The 23,519-nt window shown below is 41.9% G+C and overlaps 1 protein-coding gene across 6 annotated transcripts in view; it reads left to right on the top strand.

Moving 5' to 3' along the window:
* Positions 1-23,519, top strand: part of slc36a4 (solute carrier family 36 member 4) — a 144,039-nt gene that overhangs the window by 21,924 nt on the left and 98,596 nt on the right. For all 6 annotated transcript variants that reach the window (XM_064301606.1, XM_064301607.1, XM_064301604.1 and 3 more), the window contains exons 8-11: positions 1,533-1,781; positions 5,589-5,687; positions 16,878-17,047; positions 22,688-22,857. In XM_064301606.1, coding sequence (XP_064157676.1) covers positions 1,533-1,781; positions 5,589-5,687; positions 16,878-17,047; positions 22,688-22,857 — 688 coding nt within the window. The remainder of the gene's footprint in view (positions 1-1,532; positions 1,782-5,588; positions 5,688-16,877; positions 17,048-22,687; positions 22,858-23,519) is intronic.

The raw sequence follows: 23,519 nt of genomic DNA on the forward strand, positions 1-23,519 counted from the left end.
TTTGGATTCAAATACTTTTCTGTGCTCTATTGATCTTGGTGTAATTGAGCCTGCCAATATGACCAGAAGGCGGGGTTTGCACTTTTTGAGAGTATTTCATTGGTTCCAATACACCAGACAAGATCAGTGAAGTGTAGAAAAGTATTTGAAGCAGGTCTTGGACGGTTGAATGTTGTGGCTGTTCCTCATGCTACTTCGCATGATATATATGTTTCCTGTAGGCCCATTTAGATTACAATTGTATGTTCCTCCGTGGGGGAACTTTAAAAAGTTTCGGTCTACTGCAAGCATCAAAGGTAAACAAAGGCCAGCCGCTACAGGATCACATGGCTTTTTATATATATCACGTTAAATCATGCACAACTGTAAACGGTTTGACGCTTTAACAGCTGTGAGTTGATTAAAAGTGCTCCGGTGTCTGTCTACTATAAACAAAGGGGGATGAAAAGTCTAGGATCCACGCTTATGTCAGTGTCATCAAGTTGTTGTTTTTTTATATGTTGCCATTATTGATTCCTGCACCTCAAAGCGCACCACAGGGGGACTTACACTAAGGTGTAAGCTCTGGGCACCTTTCTCTGGAGAGCGCCAGTAGCCTTCCTCAACGTCTTCATCAGCTGCGTAAATGAAGGAACGTGCAAGAGTTGCCTTTGTCACGATCGGTCTTTACTCACAAGAGTCTGTGACGCTTAGAGTTTGGCTTTAAGTGCACTGACAAGTATTTCAGGTAAAAACTTTTACTGTTTTGGAGTTGTGGCAAAACCAGTCTAATCAGGAAGTTAAAAAAGATGATTTAGAGCAGGCCCCCAGAAATAACATTTCCCCCTCCCCTCCCCCCAAGACGAAGTATTCATAGGTTAAGTTTTTTTTTATTCTTTCTCAGGGGGGAAATTTTTGAGCTGCTTCTTAGTAAGTGGGAACATTGACTCCTCACTGTGCTTTAATGATAAGCGACAAATTGCTTTCTTTGGCAAGCACTGAAAAAAAAGTAGCGGTTTAATTGCTGTCTGTCAATTTCTAATCTTTGTCTAAGATATTAAATCATTCTTTGAATGATTAATTTTCAAATGTTAAATGGCAGCTTGAAATTACGTTGGTGGAAAATATATATTGCTCAAAAACACCCAACATGCCTCGACTAGTTTTGTTGCCATAATTGAAATAGCGGCAGTAGCGTTTAATTGGTTAACTAAATAGATTAATCTTGTGCAGATTTGTTCTTTTATTTCTTAATAAAGTATGGCTACATTGTCAATTCATTCTCACACCTCCTCTGTTTAGATTCTAAATGTATGCAGCCCCTACATCCTGTTTCCCAGTTGCAGAATCGTTGCATAGATAAATGGAGTCTATCCACAGCCGGCACAGTATGGAAAGGACTGATAAATGGGAAGGACTGGTCCAAGTGTGTAGTTCTGCCTTATGCAGTCACAAGGTCACCCAGGTACAGTGCGAGGGGAGTATCATTGGTTAAATGCATGTTGTTAATCGTTAATCATGTCTCCCTGCTCCCCAACCCCCACCCCTTGCAGGTGGTTGAAGGGTACTGGGGAAACAACACGGATCATCCACTCTCTTTTGCCAACATCACCGTGGAGACGGGCGTGAGAACACCCGTGGAACCCTGGGGCCTGGATCTACGCTTGTACATGGTCTTCTTCCTTCCTTTCCTCATCCTTCTCGTCTTCATGAAAGACCTTAAGAACATGGCTGTGCTGTCCTTCCTGGCCAACATTGCCATGGCTGTTAGCCTGGTCATCATCTTCAAGTATATCTTAACTGTAAGATCCTAAATGCAGAATTACATGCCCACTACACTGTCCACACTCTCCAGTCTGTCACTTATCTGTCTGCTCTCACCCAAGTCTCAGTCTCAGTCTGTCCTTAGTCTTGTCCCTGCCTGAGCATATCTGTTCTTTGTTTCTTTTCAGTGTCACTGTCATTTTACTCCATCTGTGTTACATAGTTTCTTTAAGGGTAAAGTCACTCTGACATCCCCCATTGACTTTCCATTGGCTTGTGAAAGTGTTTTGAAGCCATGGAAGTGCAATTGTTGTGCTGCCATGTTACTCAAATTGGAACCAATTTGCTCAGTAGGGAAAAGAGGAGACTGTTAAATGGTTATGAAGTTTGTGTTATGTCTGGGTCGTTCACTATATGTGTGTGCTCCCCCCCCCCCCCCACGCAGTTATGCAAACTGTCTTCGATTGGCCGAAAAAATATTACAATATTGTCCAAATGGGGGAAAAAACCTAAACAAATGGGCACATGGGGAGAATTTAGACTAAGAAAAAACACTTTTTGAGACTACATGTTCGGGGAAAAAGTCCTGGAGCCAACTGCACTGGCACTTGAGAGTAAAGTCTCAACTAGACCTGGAAGTGAATGTCAAAAACAAAGCCTGGTCTTGGCCCCTTAGTTATCACCCACACACAGACCGTGGCTTTCATTTTCATGAGTTGAAAGAGAGCGTTCCTTGTGGTTAGCTGGGCAGTGTTCAGAACCCTGAAGTCTGGAAGCACCAGTCGGCACATCCTGCCCGGTTCCAGGGACTCATTCCATCGTGTGTTTGCCAGACTATAGCAGCAGCTCTGTCACAATGATGTCCCATTTGTCTATGTAATGTCCCTCTCAGGTGCAAAGCTTTGTGCTGCTAGATGAAGGGACTCGTTTCGAAATGCGTCTTGTTGTCATTGCGACAGCTTCTCTCCTTGACATGCAAAGTGGTGTGCATTTAAATAAGAGCGATGGGACTCACATGGCCTGCTCAGTAATACTGACTTGCAGTGATTCGGCCCGAGATTGCTGGAGCAATTGTCCAGCTCGCATGTTCATCCCAGTGGATTTCATGAGGCATTCTGTTTCGACTGACAAGCCAGGGTAATGCATTGAAATGTGCTGCATATATCTGTATTTATTTATTTTTAATACGGCGATGTGTATGGCATCTCAAACTTTTTAACTGAGCCTCCAAGGCCATTTTAATTTTATAATTATGCCTTATGATATGACAGTGTTAATTGGCAATTGCCAATTGAATTACCTTTACTACTGGTAGGTCCCACAAAGTTTATTTGATTGCCCGTGTGCCTGTCTTTTTGTGTCTGTCTGGTCGATTGACTGACTCATTGGCTGTGAAGAGGATAACTCGGAATGTTCAAGATAGATTTTAAAGAATATCAGTTAAATGCACAGGCCACAGGACAATATAGAAGTGGTTCAGTTTTAGGGCTACAACACCTGTTAAAGGGTGCCAGAGGTATGTGCACTATTATTATGGAAGCAACACGTGCAGTTATCGTTCCAAGTTTAGTTAAGACTGCTTTATGCGTGTGCATGTTTTTGCCTCCTAGGGTAATTATGTGGTGTAAATAGTGTGTAATAGTATCACCCCATCCACTTTTCAGATGCAACACATTAGATATCGTAAATGGTGTGAGAAAAAGTTTGGTCTGTAAATGCTTGGGCCTTGAAGGGTGTGCGTGATTGGTGGTTGTTAAGTGGCAAGCGGGAGTTACGCTGTGATCTGGTGCTTTGTTCGAGTCGCCCTTGTGAACCGCTGTCATCAATCACGCCGCTGAATTATGTTCTAAAAGGAATTATTAGGAGCTTCGTCATTCCACAGGCGACACGCATCCGCACTGGAACGGATCACTGCATTCCTGAGTCTTCATTAGGCTGTTACCGGCCCCAGATTACCCATCTCTCTTTCACTCTCATGCACCCTGTCTGTTTCTTTTTCCTCTTTCTCTCTCACTCTCTCACTCTTTCCCTTTAAATTTGGAGTGTAAAAGAACATATATATATATATATATATATATATATATATATATATATATATATATACATACACACACATAAAACGGACCATGTGCATTATACACTGCTCGCTGCATTCTTAAGCTGTCGCTTTTGTTATTTCAGATTTTTAATGATTACTAGGGGTCTTCTGGGTATAGTAATGTAATGCATGTAAACAAGCCAGAAAGCATGCAACCCAGCAACAGGACATGCACAGTAATACAGTTGTGGCATTCATTTGCAGGAATGCAGTGGGCTCAGTCAGTTGATGAAATGTTAAAAAGGCTGGTTCAGTGTGGCTATAGTGAGTATGAAGTTTGCCACCAGTTTTCTGAGACTAGTTATGTAAAAGGGGTAATTATGCAGTGGCTGTAATGAAATAACCATTTCAGGACTGTTGGCACATTGCTGGCCCAAGTCATGAGGAATTTTGGGTTATTAAAAACATATGATGGGGTTATGACAGCAGCATTTGAAATATACTCATGCACAACACAAATAATCTCAAAAGTAATCATTTGGGAATTGTAGAGTGAATTAAGAAAGTTTGTTTCATATCCATCGTAGTACCAAAACAAATGCAGGGAGGGATCCACTGAGTGATCATCTTTCTTGTTCAGATTATTAATGTTTTCTGTGTGTGGGCTATCCCATCTACATTTGAGGACATAAAATGTACTTCAAATGTAAGTGCAGCACTTTGCATTAATGTAACAATTATCTGAAGATCTGGCAGAAGCAATGCAGAAACTTTAAGGAGCAAGTTCTAATAGTTGTGCCGCATAAACACTCCAAACCACACAGGATTTGAATTTTTACGTAACTATACCCACTAACCAGATTAAAGCCTCATTGCTTGACAACTTTTTCATTTTTGACATTTTAGGGCATAATTTATGTATCCAGGTTAGAAGCAAGGATACCAGTTGCATGGTTTTTAAAAATACAAAATGCATAAGGATAAATATTCCCACAAAGCCTGTGATGATTTCTAAACATGCGGGCCTGTAGTTAAGGACTGAAATAGAGTGCTGATGCCTTCAATGCAAAAAAAGCGCATTGCTCAGTAGACCGACTTGCCTGAAATGTAAACAGGAAATAGAAGAAATTTCTAAATCTGTGTTGGTTAACTGTGCTTTACCTGTTACTGTTATAAATTGGTTTCTTGTCATGTTCTGTGTAGTTAAGTGTATCTGTGATGGTGTTTTTGCCTTTACCAGCTGGGCAATGAATGTTATCTTTGGAAGACAATAGAGTATTTATGTATATAAATCTTGCTGTCTGTACAAACAAGCATGAAACCGTCCTAGCTAGCTAGCTAGCTATGGCATGTCCTCCCCTCTGTAACGTTATTTGTTGTCCTCCGTGTGCCCATACATCTGTATCGGTGGTTGTAGCTGTGTGTCCTTAGCTCCTACTCATGCGTGCAGGATACCATCCGTACGCGCTAACTAGGTTAACTAAAGTAGGCGGTCCATACGAGCTAAGTAGGTTGACTAAGGTTGGTGAAACGCGAACATGTTAGGGTTAGCTAAAGTAACGTTAGGCGATAAAGCTGTGCTTAAAAATGTCGTGCCGTACCACCTGCGCATGCGTCCTACTAAACGTCCTACTAAACGAAGCAGCAACTGCGCATGTGTCCCACAAAACGTCCCTCAAAGGTGGTCCATGAGTGAGTGAGTGAGTAACCACAATTTGCCATGCATAGCCCACGGCGGCAGTCCTGCCGACACGCCGTGGGAAAAAAATGCACAAAATAACCAAGACCTCTCATGCTCCTTTTCCAGGATGTGGGGGACCCAAAAAGACTGCCGTATGCCTCCAGCTGGAAGAAGTTCCCCTTTTTCTTCGGCACAGCGATATTCGCCTTTGAAGGAATAGGGGTGGTAAGTATCCCACGTGGGGCTTTCTAATTGGCGTCTGCTGCCTACTGCTAATCCTGTTTGGACAGCAGTGCCCAAGTGAAGAAGATGTGACCCGCTGGGTTCAAGTGCCCTCACCTGATCTCCCCCTGCCATCGCCGACGGTCTCTATGGGAACCTGGGCGGCTGTGCCCCAGCCCTGCTGGGCTCGAAACGGTAGTGCTGGCTGCGCAAAACGGGCTTTAATCGGAGTCCCAGAGGAGTGGCATCACGTCAGGGCTCACGCCGAAGATAAGACTCCCGTCTCTCCGGGGACTGGGTGATTTATGTGGTGCCGCCTAAGCGTATTGATTGAGAAGCGCGGAAGGCTTCGCTCAAAAGAGCCAGCCCATTAATCAGCGGGGGAGAGAAAGGAAAGTTGCTAATTCCTGGGATGGACAGATGGGTCCGATGGCGCGATGGAGGAGGGTGGCTGGGAAAATGGGGTGGATGCCACAGTTCAGTCATTGTGAGTTGCTGTGCTGCCATTACCAGTGCTGATTTATACATACACTTTTATGTCAGATTTAGTATAGATCGACATAAAAATATATGTCTGACTCCAAGTCTGTTCCTAGTCACCCTGGGCCGGTTTCATAAAAACAAAAAAATAAAAAAACGGACAAAGTGCTATCGTTGAACATTCAGTCAGGTGTAAATTTTACGTTAGTTGCAAGTTAAGAAACGTCCGATGTTGCTCAGGACTAAAAAATAGTGGCAGACGTAAGTGTTGACTGCTGCAGTAATTACTGGGGTTGCCACCTTCTTGCAATCGCGTACACACACAGCGGAGTGCTTTGTGTAAGAAAATACAGAACAAATTGCTTCCTGTATTGATTCAACATGTCATTTTATTCTTCAGTAGATTCCATATATTAAGGGACGGGTAACAGCCCTTGTAATTACAAGCTTTCTTCTTCTTTTGATTTGTGTTTGAACTATGAAATTTGGACAATTCTTTTGTTTTGAGAAAGCAGATCAATAAGAGAATGAATTTCTCCATCGGAGTTCACACTGTTACGGAATGCAACTGCATGCGTGCACCTGTTGTAATTATTACCTGCCAACGTCTAACTGGTGCAACCCACGTTCAGCGTAAATGGGGACTAACCGCTTCAGAAGTAACGCGAGCATCGGGGGGAGGGGCTGGTTGTACAACAAACTTTTACATAACCGGCCCCAGATGCTCACACAACAGCACACAAAGCAACAGTTTCTGCTTTAAAGTTTCCTGGTAATGATGCCTAGTTCTTGTACTTCTGCTTCCTGTACTGTTGTGGTCTCTGTAATTGGCTCTGTCGGTTGGCTTTAAACAGCAGTCTGTCCTTGGTTTGTCTCTCTAATCTCACAGACACAGTCAGCTGTCGTCTATCTCCTAGCTCTGGTTACTGCAGAGGTAGTGGTGGTTAAAGTTTGTTTGTGTGTGTCTTAATTTAGGCCACAGCTGGAAAGTGTCAGAGAGGAAGACTACATTAGCAATTCCTTGGGACTGGTGGTCAGATCGTTGTTCAGATTAATGGTGTTTGTCTGAAGGACCCAGTTCTTGTCTGCTTGTGACCTATGGTCATGCTGCATAGGAAACTTTCCCTCTTTCCCATTACAGGTTTTTGTATGCTTTTTGTGTGTGCGTGTGCATGTGAGAGCATACAACAAAACATTCTCAGCAAAGAGCTGCATTTAAGGTAAATGGAAGAGACATACTGTATTTACAGGGTGATAATAAACAGCAGGTTACAGCCTTCTGTGCAATGCTTAGCATTACTGCCATCCACACAACCTTTTGTCAGCATGTATTAATATTCATTTTGTTCAGCATATTTTCAGTTTAACACAGGCAAATGTCCCTCTGTACACAAGAGACATTGAAAGAGAGCATATAGTAATAGAAATAAGGTAGGCTTATTTCTCCTCTGGCAATTCCCTTTTTCCTCTCCCGAGGATTTACTGTTACACAGATATGCAGCTATATTGATCCCCTTATTCAATTTGATGGTGATTATCTTTAGAGACTGATGATAGTCTGTTAAGAGAATGCTGGGAGCCAGGAACCGATGACGCACTGCCTGTAAACAGATGTGGCAGCCACGAGGAAGGGTTCCATACAAAAAGGTAACGGACAGCCAGAAGGCTTGCATGCGGGTTGCTTCTGGCGAGTGCTAACTGTTGGTTGTAGCACGTATGCTTGAACAAGCCCTTTTCAGCCTTGCCTTGAACAGTTAAACTCTTGTAGAATGTAGCCTACACCTTGACATGTCGGCCTTTTAAAAAAAAAAAAAAAAAAAAAAAAAACATGGCTGAAATGTCTTCAATTGTGTCCAAGTGATTGACAGGGTTGCACCACATGAAAGCTGTTGGTTAGGTATCGGAAAGAGTAGCCTCTAAAGAAAGAACTTGCTAACCCAGCCATGGAAGTGCCCCTTTTTAGTACCCAATAGTCATGGTCAATTAAAAAATGTCCACCGTGGTAATCATGATCTATTAAAAAAAAACATATTATTAAATACAGCAATAATGACCCTGAAGGTGGATTTGTGCAGTCTGTTCTCCTGGGTAGAATGGTCAATGTGGTCTGATGCATTGGTTCTGTGCAGGCAACTCTACTCCTTGGTTCAGCTCAACTCTCTTCTGTGTAGTAAGCGTCACAACCACATGCTCGTTCATGCGCTTGTGCACTCGTGTAAGCAGGTGTGTGCACTGTGACGGAGAAACATGCAGACCAAATTTGAATGACAAAATCTCATCTTCTGTGGGGCTCCAAAAAAAATGGGTTCATCGTTTTGAACCGACTTCAATGGGGAAATTATCCTTTTAGCACCAGAAGCTAAACTGTACAGTAATACCTCCGGTAACCGCTATTGTTTGCAAGCTTCTGTGGGAATGCCAGGCCCTGGTCCCCTGGCAGGCATAGAAACAGCCGGGGACCCCCCGATGGGCTCAGTGATGGATTAGGACCGGTGTTGTTTTCTGTTGGCTCATTTTGTGAAACTTTAAGATTTGCGGCTGCAGTATGCAATCATCTTGTTTGAATTCTCACCCAGTATGCCCAGTTGTGTGAGTAATGTTTTCATTATCCACCCCCACCCCCACCCCCAACCCCCCTCCTTTCCATCTTATCTGGGCTGGATTGATTCTGGGGCTCAATGTGTTTTCTTTAACATTTTGGTTTTATTCAACTGTTTGGTGTCAGTCTAAGAATACCTTCTGCCCAATTGGAATATTAATACTGCAGTGAGAGATGGATGCTAATTTAAAAAATTTAAAAATGTAAAAAAAATTTTTTTTACATAACCCAGATGTGGGTTGGGTTGTAATTTTTTCAGCACATATGAAATAAACATCATTAAAAGGGAATAAAATGAGTAATGTAATCAATCGCTGCAGTGGACAATCAACACAAACAAGCATACATTCAACAGCCAACCATTGCAGCTTAATTTACAGTGTGAGCTCTGTATTTACCTTCTGAACAGTGGCATAATTTCAGCAAAACCTAGGCATGTCAAAGTCACTTAAAATCTAGCTGCTAAAACATGCAAATTGATTTTATGGTGGTTGACCATTCTCTTGATGAAAAGCATTCTTAATTGAACAACAATAATTGTGACTAAACTGAAATTTAAAGATCTTTCTGTAATCAGCTGGGAAATAGATGGGTTGAAGTGGCTTACATAAACTTAATTTAAATATGAGGTGGACACAACATGGACAGTAGTAGCAATTTGTCATTTACAAAATGTGAAGTTCATTACAAAATACTTGGCAAGCCAACCAATTTACAGGTTAACGTGCCATCCACAAGTATTGGTCCCACATGTCATGGTGTTAATCTTATACTGGTACGACTAATGTATGAGGGGGGTGCTGCTTTTACCCATTCCTTAAAATTTCCAGTTAATGTTAGCTTTATGAAGCTAGCTAGTGTGTCACTAGACCCGTGCTGACATTTAAAGATGGGCAGCATCCATTTTTTTAATGCACTTTAATTAATGCACTTTCACATAATTCCAATTTCCTCAAAGTGTGCATGAGGCTGCCCAGCAAGTGTGCATTTGGGCTGCCAAGCAACCAAATCTGGTGGTGCGACTGTGTTTTTGGTGGTCCAGGTATATACTGGTATGCTGGAATATACATGTGTATATCTACCATTTGTGCAGACAATGTTACAAACTTCCAACATCTTTTAAACTCCTGTTTGAAATTTTCTAAAATCTGAAATGTGAGTTTGCGCAAGTTAAAAGAAATTGGACTGCTTTTCACTTTATCAAGAAAATTACATTACAAGTATAGGTCTTGCTTTCTACTTCATAAATGTACTCTTCATTTTCTGAACATCAAATGCCTGTGCTAATGTTAGTCAAGGAAAATTTCCTCTCAAAATGCTAATCACTGCTTTGTGCAGTAAGGAACTCCTTCTTACTTATCTGAAGGGAAAACCAACTGAAGGTCCCGGAAAAAAATGACTTGCAATCTCAGCCAATTAGAAGTTTTGTAAATGGTTTTCATCCAGGGCCAAGAGAATTGGTAGTCTCACAAACTCAAATGACTTACTATATATATATAGGCTATAGGGAGTGAATTCAAAATTTGTTTTTGGGCAGTTTTCTCTTCATCCTGCCTCACACCTAACCAGTGAATGCCTTGTCTTGGCTAGTAAGTTGTGCTTCTAATTGAAATGGTGACAAAACCAATACACATGAATTCATTTTTTTTTTTTTTTACCCCTTGACATAAACTGACAGCCTTGGAAAGCAAGATAAACCATCACATGGTTGTCCAGATTTTATCCATTCTTAGTTCCTGCACCTATTTTTATATATTCAAGCGCTTTATATTAGAAGCATGCTAATAAATAAAGTTTCATAAAGTGGCAACAATTATTTTTGTTTTTATATTGATTTAATTAATATGCAATCATACTAATTAAATGTAATTCATATTTATATGATTTATATGGTGGTTGCAGACAGAAAATTGTCCTTAAAGAGTTTCTGCTCCCATTAGGACAGACGAATAGGCAGAAATACTTGTCCAGGGTGACTACATCAGGCACCTGAAGTGGTGCCTTCCAAAATGGTCAATGGAAAGAAAATGTTAAATTGTGACTGTGGCATTCAGTCCGGCGGTGAACCGGATTGGTCTCGGCTGCGCTGGCTGGTGGAGAGAGCACACGCACCTGGCTTGCATTAGCTAATCAGCCCAAGTGCTTAAAGGTGTGCTGCTCTCCACAGTTCAGGGGCCGAGACTGGGAGCTCACACCAAGAGCGATTATGATTTTCATTTTGTTTTATTTTGGAATTATTTTCGAGGGGACAAGACAGAGGAAGTAATCCTCAGCTGCTAATAAAGAGAGTTCATTCATTTGAATTATACTTAATTCTATAGGCCCACTTGTTTCTACCTTTGAAGTACCTTTTCATTCTTATTGAATTAAAAGTGCGGTGCAAATTTAAAGATTTCCGATTTGCAGCTAACTAGTGGTTTGCATCTTGCATCTCTTCTCCTCTGAAATTCTGTTCATGAAGTGTTCTGTGGACAGTTGGCACTGACACGTTCACGCCTGCCTCTCGAAGAGTGTTTCTGATCTGTTGGACAGGTGTTTGGGGTTTTTATTTCATTATGGCGAGAATTCTTCAGTCATTAACTATAGAGGTCTTCTTTGGCCTACCAGGCCCGCCATGATTTCTGAGCTCAGCAATGCTCTCTTTCTTCTTTATGATATTTCAAATAGTTGGTTTTGGTAAGCCTTAAGTTTATGGTCTGTATCTCTTGACTGATTTTTTTCTTATTTCTCAGCCTCATAATGGCTTCCTTGACATTTCGTTGACACAACTCTGGTCCTCATTTTGAGAAACGCTGATAACAAAGGCAATCAATGTATAAAAAGTGCTGTGTTGAAAACAAAATGTATAAAAATACCCTGTAATAAAAGCACTTGAGTTGTTTGACTGCAAATAATGAAGAGAAACTACTCTCAAACACCTGTCTGACAGAAGAGAACCTCTCATCAGGAGGCAGGCGGGGATGTGTCTGTGACTACTGTCTGCAGAAGACTTGATGAACAGAACTACAGAGGCTATGCTAAGATGCAAACCACTAGTTAGCCACAAGAAACAGGATGGCCTGAATACAGTTTGCTAAGAAGTGCCTAAAAGAGTCTGCAGATCTGTAGAAAAAGGTCTTACGGTTTTGACATGTAGGCTATGGCTTGTCAGCAGCACAGTGAATTCTGAAGAGTACAGAAGCATCCTGTCTGATTCCAATTGAACATGCATTTCATATGCTGAAGAGACAACCCAAGGCAACTAGCCCCCAAAACATGCAGGAGCTGAAGAGTGCTGCAAGACAGGCCGGGCAGAGTATCACCAGAGAAGATACTCTTTGTTCCTTATACATTATGGTGCGCACTGTGTCTTTGTCCAAAACATTATGAGGCTCATTGTAAATTTGAATTTATTGTGATTGCAATTTCTCAACAAAGCCTTTGAACTGCAATTTGATTCCTTAGGACTGTAATGCTTAATTGTACTCTGCATGTACAGAATTATTTCTGGCCATCTTGCATGAGCATACATATCGACCAAAAAAATATTTTGTTGTTTGAGCGGAAGGGCGTGATTGTAGGCTTTGTAGAATTACAACCTTGTAAGGACAAACTCTTTTTCATCAGTTTTTTCATCCATTAACTATATGCTTTGGGTAGCCATAATGTGGTGTTACATAGTGACAGCTCATCCAAATAATACAGCCTGTGCATAGATTGTGGTCCAGGAAAGTTGCTTTACATGATTAGAAAGCCGGATATGGCATCTGCATGGCCATTGTGTTCTAAAGATATCTATTTCATGCAAGTAGGTACGATGCAAGATTTGATTCTGACTGCTGCAAGTGTAGGTACTCTTGTCATTGGTCCAAGTATTTTGCTAGCTGTTTATCTCCTGCCAGGTCTCAGTGGATAAGGTATAGTGTGAGGTATACCAAAATCTTTCCACTGTTCCTTTAAGTGGTTCGGATTTAGTTTTAATAATAGTGAACGTTTTAAACTCTGACCGAAGCACTTCAGCATATTTGTCACATAGCACTTCAACGATGTCTACTTTTGACATTCAAGTAACATTTTACCTATCAATCATTGTGCTTTCTATCCTGTCTGCCCAGCAATGCTGGCTGACCTCCTTCAACCACCCACAAGTATAGGGTTTAAGTGCTGTCATTGAACATGATGCACAGTGACACATTGCTATACTGGGGCTTGCATAATTTTTCAGATACACTATCAATGACATAACAGTGCCTGTGCCTACCTGCATTGCGACATGTACTTCATTTATCTTTATATAAACAGTATGGATTTAACAACGTCTTTAACAATGTAATACATGCAGCTCTTTCCCTGTCCTTTTAGTCTTTGTTTTTGGCACGGATGAATATCTTCCCAGCTCTACTTTGATGACTGGCAGGGCTGTTCTTGGTGTTTGTATTACACTGCAGGTTCACTTTATATGTACATTCTTGGCATTGTTGGCAATGGTCTGCATTTGTACTGCAAACAGTTTCCTTTCAACTGTGTTAGTTAAAAAAAAGTTGTTGTGTAATGCTAGTAGCATGTTTTTCCTTGTCATGTAGGCCTACAAAATGCGAGTTGACTGGGGTGAGCAAGTGTTGCTTCACTCTGCATTTTTAACACCGTCCCAAACATGGTTTCTGAACAATTCCTCCAAAGTTTGCCAAATTTACTAGTGGCAGGCAGTTTTCTTAAGCTTACTGATTGAGCTGGTTGGATGTATAAAACTTTTGGGCAAAATTATTATAAATTTTTTTTTACAACAACCAGTAAGTCCTGATACAGCCTGGACGCACAGACATAAAACACATGCACATACAGTACACGCACACACAGAGACACAGAAAATGTTCTCTGTGTGCACTGATGTGCACCATTTTCTCAGACTGCATGGTTTCTTATTGGCACAGTGGAGGTGAGTGAAATTGTGCGAGCAGAGTTTCTGGGGATGGGCAGTTCCCCACCTCTGTGAAATCGGAGTGATATACAACCTCATTACCCACAAAGAAGGGCTAGGGGAGGGGGAGGGGGAGAGGGCAGTTCTGTCGGTTGTTGCCTGTGGGCCAGTGGCTGCTCACCAGTATGAGGATTGCTCTGCACATTTTATGGTGTTCCTGCACCAAAACCATTAAAGACTGAACTTGGAAGGACAGTGAGCAGCCTCCACCCTGCTCACATCCGTCGCCACCTGCTTCTCCCCACCACCGCCACCCGGCCCTGCACATCATCTGAGCCACATTATGAACTCTGATTGAACTGACTGACATGCTGGTCGCAAATCAACACCCTGAGCTGACAAGAGGAGGATGGGTTTTCCCCTTGAGCCTGGTTCCTTCCAAGGTTTCTTCCCATCTGCCTCAGGGAGTTTTTCCTTGCCACTGTTGCCTTAGGCTTGCTCCTGTGGGGCTTTAGGCCAGGGTTGTCTGTAAAGCGTATTGTGACAACTGCTGTAAAATACGCTATACAAATAAAATTTGATTGATTGATTGATTGATGAGTATCATGGATGTATATGCATGGGAGGAGATGGAGGATTACGGTGTGAGCTGGTGAGCTCTGTCTGTCTCTAAATCTCTCTTGAGCTTCGTGGTGGGAGATTTTGCTTTATTAAAAAGTGTGCAGTTTATCACGTATGCCTATTGGTCCTCTCCAGTCTCCCATCCAATCCAGCCTGAATTTTACCTGACCAAACTGACAGAAATCATGAACCACTGGTCACTTGCTCTTTGTCTTCAGGACTTTGATCTGATAAGTTAGCACCTGTGACGAAAAACAGTGATGACTAGAGATGTGGCAAGGCTTAACTGCTGTGGGTTGGTGTTAGTTGAGCCAATGCATTCACTGTAGAAGTTATACTTTCTGATTATTACCTTTACACGAGAGCTCCCATGTTCTCTGCAGCCACGTTGTTCTCCAGTAAACGTTTGACTGTTCATTTGCAAGTGATGCGAAACTGCTGCTAAATCAGTGTGTTTACTGCATAATATCCCCTATTCCTTCCTCCTGTGTGTGTGTGTATGTGCGTGTGTGTTTCTGTGTTTGTTTGTTTGACATGCCCTTCAGTGAATCACATGAATTTAACTTGAAGTACAATTTCCAAAATGGACAATTAAGGTGAAATGGGTAAGCAGAAGTGTTCAATAATTAGGTTTTCCGATTTATTCTGTGGAATCCCATGGCTAATTATAAGGCCTACTGCTATGCTGGGAAGTCACACAGTTCACCCAACTGACCAAAAAGAGAACATCACTTCATCTGTCCTGCTAACAGATGACCTCCCTGCCTAACTGAACTGCTACATGAATCCTTTCATGGCATAGCATGTTAAATTGCCATCAGTTCACCTATAACTGAAGACAAATTAAATGAATCTATCAGTGCATGGGACCGATAGATGTGCTCTAATTAGTGCAGGCCTGAAGTGAAGTGCTTAGAGTTAAAGCTTAATCCATCCCTGCTGCTGAGAATCTTTCAGGCAGTGGCTGTATGCCTCTGCTCCATTTTTGTGGCACAAGATGGACAGTTGCTTAGAATGGAACAATGCGAAAAACGGGTACCACCATGAAAGGTGGGCTGCTCAAGGAGAGCATTAGGTCAGACATGCCACGTTTTATAATAGACCTCAAGCTCAATTTTGAGGGTGCGAGAGGTACAATTCAGCTGAAGGATATTTGCACTCACCTTTGTGTTTTCTTTATTTTTTGTGTCTGCACTGGGTTGGTTGAAGGGGTACAGTTATGGTTGCGTGGTGGAGTAGGTTAGCGAAAATTCAGAATACAGTGGTATTTTATTGGATATAAGAGGTCTGAAAATTATTAGCGGTATTAGCACTGAGGCAACCATGCACTAGCAATACCCTGTGTGGATTAGAAGGGTTTTTAAAATATGATGTCATAGTAGCATATTTAATCCATCATGTGAAAATAATGATACATTTGTTCTGCAACTGTTTTTCAGTTGTCTGCTGCCAGTTCTGTGCTTTATTGTAGATGAAATTGTGAAAATGACTTTCACATCACGCAACCATCACTTTAAGGATAGCTGCATATTTCCATGACTCAAGGTCTGCGATTACTTCCTGTGATCTTTCTTTTACCTGTAATGCATATGGACTCTTCATTATTTAAATCAGGGGCAAACCATGTGAGGAAAAGTTACTCCCATGTCAGTGCTGCAGTATCTGTAGGCTTCGTCATACATCTGTACCGTCTTAATTTCTGTAATTTAACCTCCCTCTCCAAGATGTTTGTCAAGAGCTGGAATTCCCACTACACCTCCCGGGGCTGGTGTTTAGAAGCCCTGATTTAAACTCAAAATAAAATATTTACATTGCTGTAATCTGGTTATAACTGCCTAACTAAAATAACTTCATGAATGCAATAGGCCCCTGGTAATATTGAAATTTGATGAACACCATTGCAGTATTTTCCTTATATGATCAGGATTGCTTCCAATCTTTCAGAAGTAATAATAATAATAATAATAATAACCCGGGGTGTATTGCAAATAACATCCTAAACATCTACATTTTAGTAGAGCTTCATGGGTGTTATCAAAAACTGCTCAGAAAAAAATTTGATGTGTCATAGCTTGGGCCCAACCAAATTTACGCCTGTGAAAATCGCATCACGGTCCATGAAATCAGCTTCTTCCCGTGAAATTGAGATCCTCCCATGTAATCGATTATTTGCTTTGAAATGCCTGATCAAAAGTTTCTGTGAATTTGGCATGGCTCTCGACATAGCAGTGAACCAAATATCACATTTTTTTCAGATTTTCTGCGTATTGCCATAATAAAAAGCTCTAAATGTTATAGACCCTTATTGAAGGAAATGCAACAGTTCACAGTGTGTGATTGCATACACAATAATTGTACTGAACAAATGTGTTTTTTGAAGTGCATTTTGAAATGAGCAGGGCACAGTGATTTTGGATTTGCACATACTGTAGTTGCTGAAGGCCTGAGTAGATTTCAGTCAGTTTAATTTGTATGTTCAAAGTGTTTCTGAAAGATGAAAAATGACTTGCATGATTTGTGTGTGCAGGAGTGTTTATGTGTGTATTGCTGGGGCTGTAGCCATTTATGTTGTATGCTGTGTGTGTGCTGTTTTCAGGTTCTCCCACTGGAAAACCAGATGAAGGAACCAAAACGATTTCCTCAGGCTCTTAACATTGGCATGGGCACTGTCATCGTCCTCTATGTTGCCCTGGCGACACTGGGGTACCTGCACTTTGGGAACGACATTAAAGGAAGCATAACCCTCAACCTTCCGCACAACGCGTGGTAAGTCCGCTGTGTCCCACAACGCCAATGCTGGAATTCTGTTGTATCCCAAGACAGATGTTCACGAGGCACAATAAGCCTGCTTCATCCGGTTTTCACTCATCTCAGAAAGCGAAGACTTCTGGTCCTTTCATCTGTGCTTCCTTTCAGTCCAGGAGAAGATTGGTTTGACCGTCATAGGCTGGTTTTCTCCACAGCCACACAGCTTTGTAGAATATGGATCTGGGTTCACTGGTAGCCGTGAATGGTTCTGAATTGACTTAAATTTTTTTCTCATTGGAAATTGCTTGCAGAAAACCAGGCTCAAATAGATATCCAGTAACCAGGTTTACAAGTCAAGGATCTTGCTGATTTCAGGGGTTTTCTGGTAATTTTTTCCAGGACTCTGATCTTTCAGTCTCAATATAACACAGGTATTTGTCTCTGTCTAGCTGCGATTTCAGTCTTAATAGAACACAATCCTCTGATTGTGTCTGAAACACTGTTTTGCCTGTGAGTCTGGAAAATAAAACATTTAGCAGTATACCTGTCCTAAATGGCTAATTTCTTTTACAAATTGTTTAAGAAGTGCTTTTGTTCTTTGATTCACCAAACTGAAACACTGCCATTTTAATAAATTATGGTTAAAAAAATTGATCCTGGTACCCTTCAATGGACGAAGCTCTTAAAAAAAAACTTATTTCTGTTGTGCGGAGGAACATGAAGTTGGACATTGTTCATTACAATCTTCTCTTCCCACATTGCATTACAAAATAACTCCCTAGATGCAAGGCATTTCCCAATAATCTCTGGGGAGAGCGTAATTTACTTGCCTGAATGTTCCCACTGAATCATTCGATAACTGCACATCCCTAGAGAACATGTGGCTTCTGAAGGAAGAACTGTGCCTTTCAAAGCCAGTGGAATATTTACTTTTAATACTTTTACATTTTAATTTTCTAGTTTTCAATGTACTGTAACACTTTTCAGTTCAGAATATGGCTAAACGTATGGTTTTGTATGGGGATCAGAATGCCACCTATATTTGGCCATGTTTTCTTTAAAATGAACACACGTACCTCATGTTTTGTTGTTGTAAGGCGGTGTGCTGTAACTTGAATCATGGTGGAACATGCTAAGGACATGCATGCAGGAGCGATAGTGGGGTTCTGTGGGTATTTACTGCATGCTGTCTGCCCCAGCCTCACTGAGCTGACAGGCTTCTAGGTCGTACAGGTATCAAAGGTCTTCAGAGCCAGATTAGCTGATTTACGGAGTGGGATAAGAGCCATGTATTCTCATAAATGGAAACATCAGGAAAATCCGTTAGTGGTGCAGGGTGGAGGGCGGGGGATCACCTAAATCACATTACAGCTGATGGATAGACTGCTGTACAGTTTCAGTGGAAATCACATGGCCAAATAAAAGCAATCTGTTTCTGTAATGCTTTTGGACCTGGTTTCTGTCACCCGGTGTATATTAGAAGGCAGGGTTAAAGCAGCCTTTTGTTAAAACTACAAGAATCAAATTGTCCTCTCTTTCCCTGGAAAAGGTTTCTTTGATGCTCTGGATTACAAACAGGCTATTTGCTCTTGTGTGGTGACCTTAGCTCTGACCGCGTGCGTTTGTGTGTGTACGTGTGTGTGTGTGTGTGTGTGTGTGTGTGTGGTCATAAGGTACCCCCAACACTATTGTTGGAGACTGACAGGGAACAGGGTCTGCTATTACACACAACCAGGCCAATGTACATACACAGAATGCACCTGACACAATCACTGTGAATAATAGGAACAGACAGGACGGTATATGGGCGTATGGAAAAGCCAATGGTATTGTGACCAGAGTGATAAGATCACAGATGAGTTTTGTCAGAGTGAGGAATCGAATCGTATTTAATTGCTGAATTTGTGTGACTCCACCAATCGATCACTTTGCCCTGACCTGATTAGATTAGGAATCTTGCACAAACTTTCCAGGGGAATGGTGATTCATAACTTTCCTTATTGAATCACCTGTGTTTGGGATTTCCATTTTGATAGATGTCATTGTCTTAGTCTGTATGTTTTAGTCTTTGTCCTTCAGTTGTCCAGAGGACATGTCATTGAGGGCAATTTGAGAGTGTAGCCATATTTTCAAAACATCAGGTATCCACTGAAGAAGGTTGTTTTATTTCAGTGAGATTAAGCAGGATAGTGACATATAATTTTATATAAAAATATAACAAACTTTTATTTTGTTTGTTTTGTTGTTACACGTGTTTGTGAAGTAGGTGGAGAGAGATGCATATTTCACCCCACTGCGCTTCAGGCCTGAAAATGATTTTCAGCCCTGTTGAGGTTATTATAATTTTAGAGCAGCCTTTGACAAAATACCACCGTTCCCTGCTCTAGTTTTACAAATGGGACACAATAATTCAACTTTTCAGGAGAGCTTTAGGGGTGTGAAGATTTGTTTTGCTTGGTGGAATGGAAAGGAGGAACATAGTCCATGTATCAAACCTTCTGTAAGCAGAAGTCCATCTGTCATTGCCACGCCTCTTGCAGACAACGGGGAAACCTGCCGCCATTTCAGGCTTGGTGAAAGCCAACAGGAGGGCAGGCGGCCGTTCTCTAGGACTTACGGACGATGGCTGTCTCTTGTGCCTGAGAGGAGGAGCGTTTTTGCTTTGCCGCTGATAAAATGCAGTGCTGAGTTTAAAGATGGGGGAGAAAGAAAATGCCCCCAGTAGCATTTTGGTGCTCTCATTGAATGGATCATTACACCAGGTATCTTATCTGTTGTGCTGATGTTTAATCCACATAGAGAATAAGTGGAAGTGGGGGGAAAAAAAGCCTCCATGGTATAGGGGGACTTCACAATGCTCTTTGAGGTGAGACTTTATTGGGTGTGGTTTGTGCTCACTACATGGTCTGCAGGTTCTTTCTTCTGCTTTTTGGTGAGAATATCCATTTCTCCCTCTTCTGCAACAGTTGATTGCTATATTGGGTGTTTAAAATGGTCTTGAAGTCATCACCCCCCCCCCCCCCGCCCCACACACACACACACACCCCAGTCCTACTATGATCAATTTATTGTGATAACTTCTATTCATCATGTCCAATAGAGTCCCTCTCTGCTGTTGGCAGGATGCACTTATCTCCTCCGTGCACTCTCCTATCTGTATGTGTTGACCTGGCATCTTAAAAAAGCATTCCAGAGACGCTGCTTAACAGCTGCATGGAACAGAGCCCAGGCCATTCTCTTTTTAGTGTTTTTGGTTGGGGGGGGGGGGGGGGGTGGCGCGTGTAGTGTAGTGTAAGCCTTTAAGGAATTAATCTGAAGGGCCCTGGTGATAACAGAGCTGTTTATGTTCCCTGGCTGGTTTGGTATCAGCTTTTCAAATTCAAACGAACCACTAAAGTGCATCGCTGCCATTACTCAACCACGTGCCCCCAGGGACCTGGCCAGGTAGGAATAGGAACAGCTTTACGGCACACGCTTTGCGAGAAAGTGTGTAAACTGCTGACAAGGAAGAAACGCGCAGGTGGCTGCTTTTACTGTGACTGGGTGATGGCATGAAGATATTAAAGGTTGTTACAAATGCATTGCATTCTAGAGGCATGTTGGAAAACATGTCAAACACACTGCAGTGCACCTGAGGGCGTGATGACATGACGATATTTGAGTTTGTTACAAATGCTTTGCATGCTATAGGCATGTCGGAAAACATGCCAAACACAATACAGTGAGCCTGAGGTTTGCTTGACATCTCTTTAGGAGCCTTTTGGGAACTCTGTTTGAGTCTGTTACAACTGTGAGTTCCTGGTGGCAGTGTCATTTTTAAAGCTGTAATACAGCTAAACACGGAAGAGTGCAAGAGTGCAGCCTTATAGCAGAAGAGTAAGGATTAACCTTTTCCTTACCCACAATGCTGTTCGCGCTTTTGGGTGTTTGAAATTGCTGGAGATTGCAATCGACCAGATCATTAATCACCACACCTGCTTTATTGGCCCTCGTTAAACTGGCAGTGGGGGTGACTTTCAGCCATCATATGGAAAATCATCTTTCCGCTCCTGAAACTTTCCATCGACAAGATGTGCGTACCCAAGGGGGTTGGGGGTTAGCCTCTGTAATGTGTTGCTGTGATGTGTGAACATGCTTCCAGGAACCAGCAAGCACCTGGAAATGATACACTGGGGAACAACTATACATTACCTGAGCAAAGGATTGGCATGTGGTTGCATGACACAAAACTTACAAATGTGGGATTTTAGATGTGTGGAATTAATACATCATTATTTATTTCCTACTGGCTATCTTCATTCAGAACAACCTATGTCCTGTGCAGTCCATATGTATTTGGACAGTGACACAAATTTTGTTGTTTTTCCTCTGTAGTCCTGCGCATTGCATTTGAAATGAAACAATGTACAGTATATTAGGTTATAATGCAGACTGTTGGCTTTAATTGAAGCTATTTACATCCATATCAGGTGATCTGAGTATGAAGTACAACCCTTTTAATGCACAGTTCCTCCATTTTAGGGGACCTGAAGTCATTGGACAATTGGCCACTGAGCTGTTTCTTGGCCAGTTGTGTATTGTTGCATCATTAGTTCATGCACAAGAAAGCTAACAACAGGAGTTTGTACTTGATGTTGCATTTGGAGGCTGCTGCTGCTGTTCTCTCTCAAAGAAGTGTCAATGCTAGTAAAGCTGGCCGTCCTGAGGGTGAAACAGAGCAAAGACATAGCCAAAACATCAGGTGTGTCAAAATGAACCTTTTCAACCATCAGAAATGATCAAAAACACTCTCCAGGATGTAGACAAAATGAAAACTTTGAAGTGTAAACTGACAAATTAGACACTGCAGGACTTATTTTGCTCAAACTGCTTTTTCAATTAACGGCACAAAGCTTTGGAACTCTCTGTATGGCAATTTTAAACAAATACAATATTACCATTATTTCTTTGAAATAATAAAGGCTTAGCTGAAAATGGGTCAGCAATCATTATTCCAGTTTTTTAAATGAATTATAGTTTAACTCTGTGTATCTTGTTTTAATAAATTTTTTACTATAGTTTGCACTGTTCAAATTGTGACAATGTGCTAATTTTACTGACTGTATGCACAATCTTTGCTTATAAAGGGAATGGTGTGAAAATGAGCTTTGGCAAGACACACGTGCACGGTGCATTTGCTATTGTCAGTGTTTTCTATGCTTCTTCCTTACAAATAAACCAATATATAAAATAAAAAAATGTTTCAGTGAAGATCGTAATGAGAAGACTGCACCGGCATACCTTCAGAGGGTTAATCGCAAGATGTAAGGGGTTAGAGTTAGCTTTATAAAAGCACAAAACCCACGAACACTGTCAACTGTGTTCGTAGCAACGTCTGACCAAGTCAGAAGTACCGCTGCTGGGGATTGAACCCGGGTCTCTGCGGTGGTAGGCGAGTACTTTTACCACTACCCAGATAGCCTGAGTTCGTCTTTTCAGTAACAGGTTCGCTTTTCTTACAGTTCAGGTTATTTTCAGTGGTGATTTTGCCTAAAGGAATGTTGTCATTGTAAGGTTATGAGGAAGGCTTTTTGGGATGATTCAGTGCGGAGCCTTAGTATCCTTATGACCTCTTTCTGTATTGCTCACTTCTTTGTGTGTGTGTGTGCGCGCTTGCAGGACCAACCAGATGGTGAAGATCCTGTACTCCTTCGGCGTTTTCGTCAGCTTTGCCATCCAGTTCTTCGTTCCGGCGGAGATCCTCCTGCCTCCCCTCAGGTCTCGACTGCGAGAGAGCTGGAGGGGGCCCTGTGAGCTGGCTGCCCGGTCCCTCCTGGTCTGCCTTACCTGTGAGTAACTCTCCCTGATCTGCTGATTCGCACGAGTAACTCCCACCGATCATTAGTCAGAGTTTCTCAATCCTGATCCCATATCTCAGTGGGGAGTCGTGTGTGCAGTAATCTTTTGTCCTGACGTGAGTAAATGGCACTGCTCATCTGTCATGGTAGCAATACCAGGATTCACTTGACTGCAATTTCAGTATGGATGAGGAGCTAACCTATGTGTCAATGTCAGTGTGGTGGAGGAGGTAACTTGTGTGTAAATATCCGTGCGGATGAGGTGGTAAGTCATGTGTAAATACCAGTGTGGCTGGGGAGGTAAATGTATGTAAATATCAGTGCAGATGTAATCTATCTGTAAACATCAATGTGTGGGTGTGTGGGACTTGCTCATGTCGTTTTTCTCAACCAGTAGACATGCAGAAGCTGAAAGTGCCGTTGCTGGCTCCCATGTCACCTTATTTTACATCAAATTCAAAATTCAATCTCATGCATTTTTCTTGTCAGACAATATCGAGTATGCTTGCAAGGTCACTCGTCTTTGGAAAGGGAAATGCTGTAGACTCTCAGGATCCCAGTAGAGGCTGCTGAGGTGTCTTCTTTCTGATCTCAGCTGTAAAATTAAGCTGTTGTCTGCAGCGCTGTTCATATTCAAGCAGTGTTCATATAAT

This window comes from Anguilla rostrata, chromosome 12, assembly GCF_018555375.3.
Source record: "Anguilla rostrata isolate EN2019 chromosome 12, ASM1855537v3, whole genome shotgun sequence".
NCBI lineage: Eukaryota > Metazoa > Chordata > Actinopteri > Anguilliformes > Anguillidae > Anguilla > Anguilla rostrata.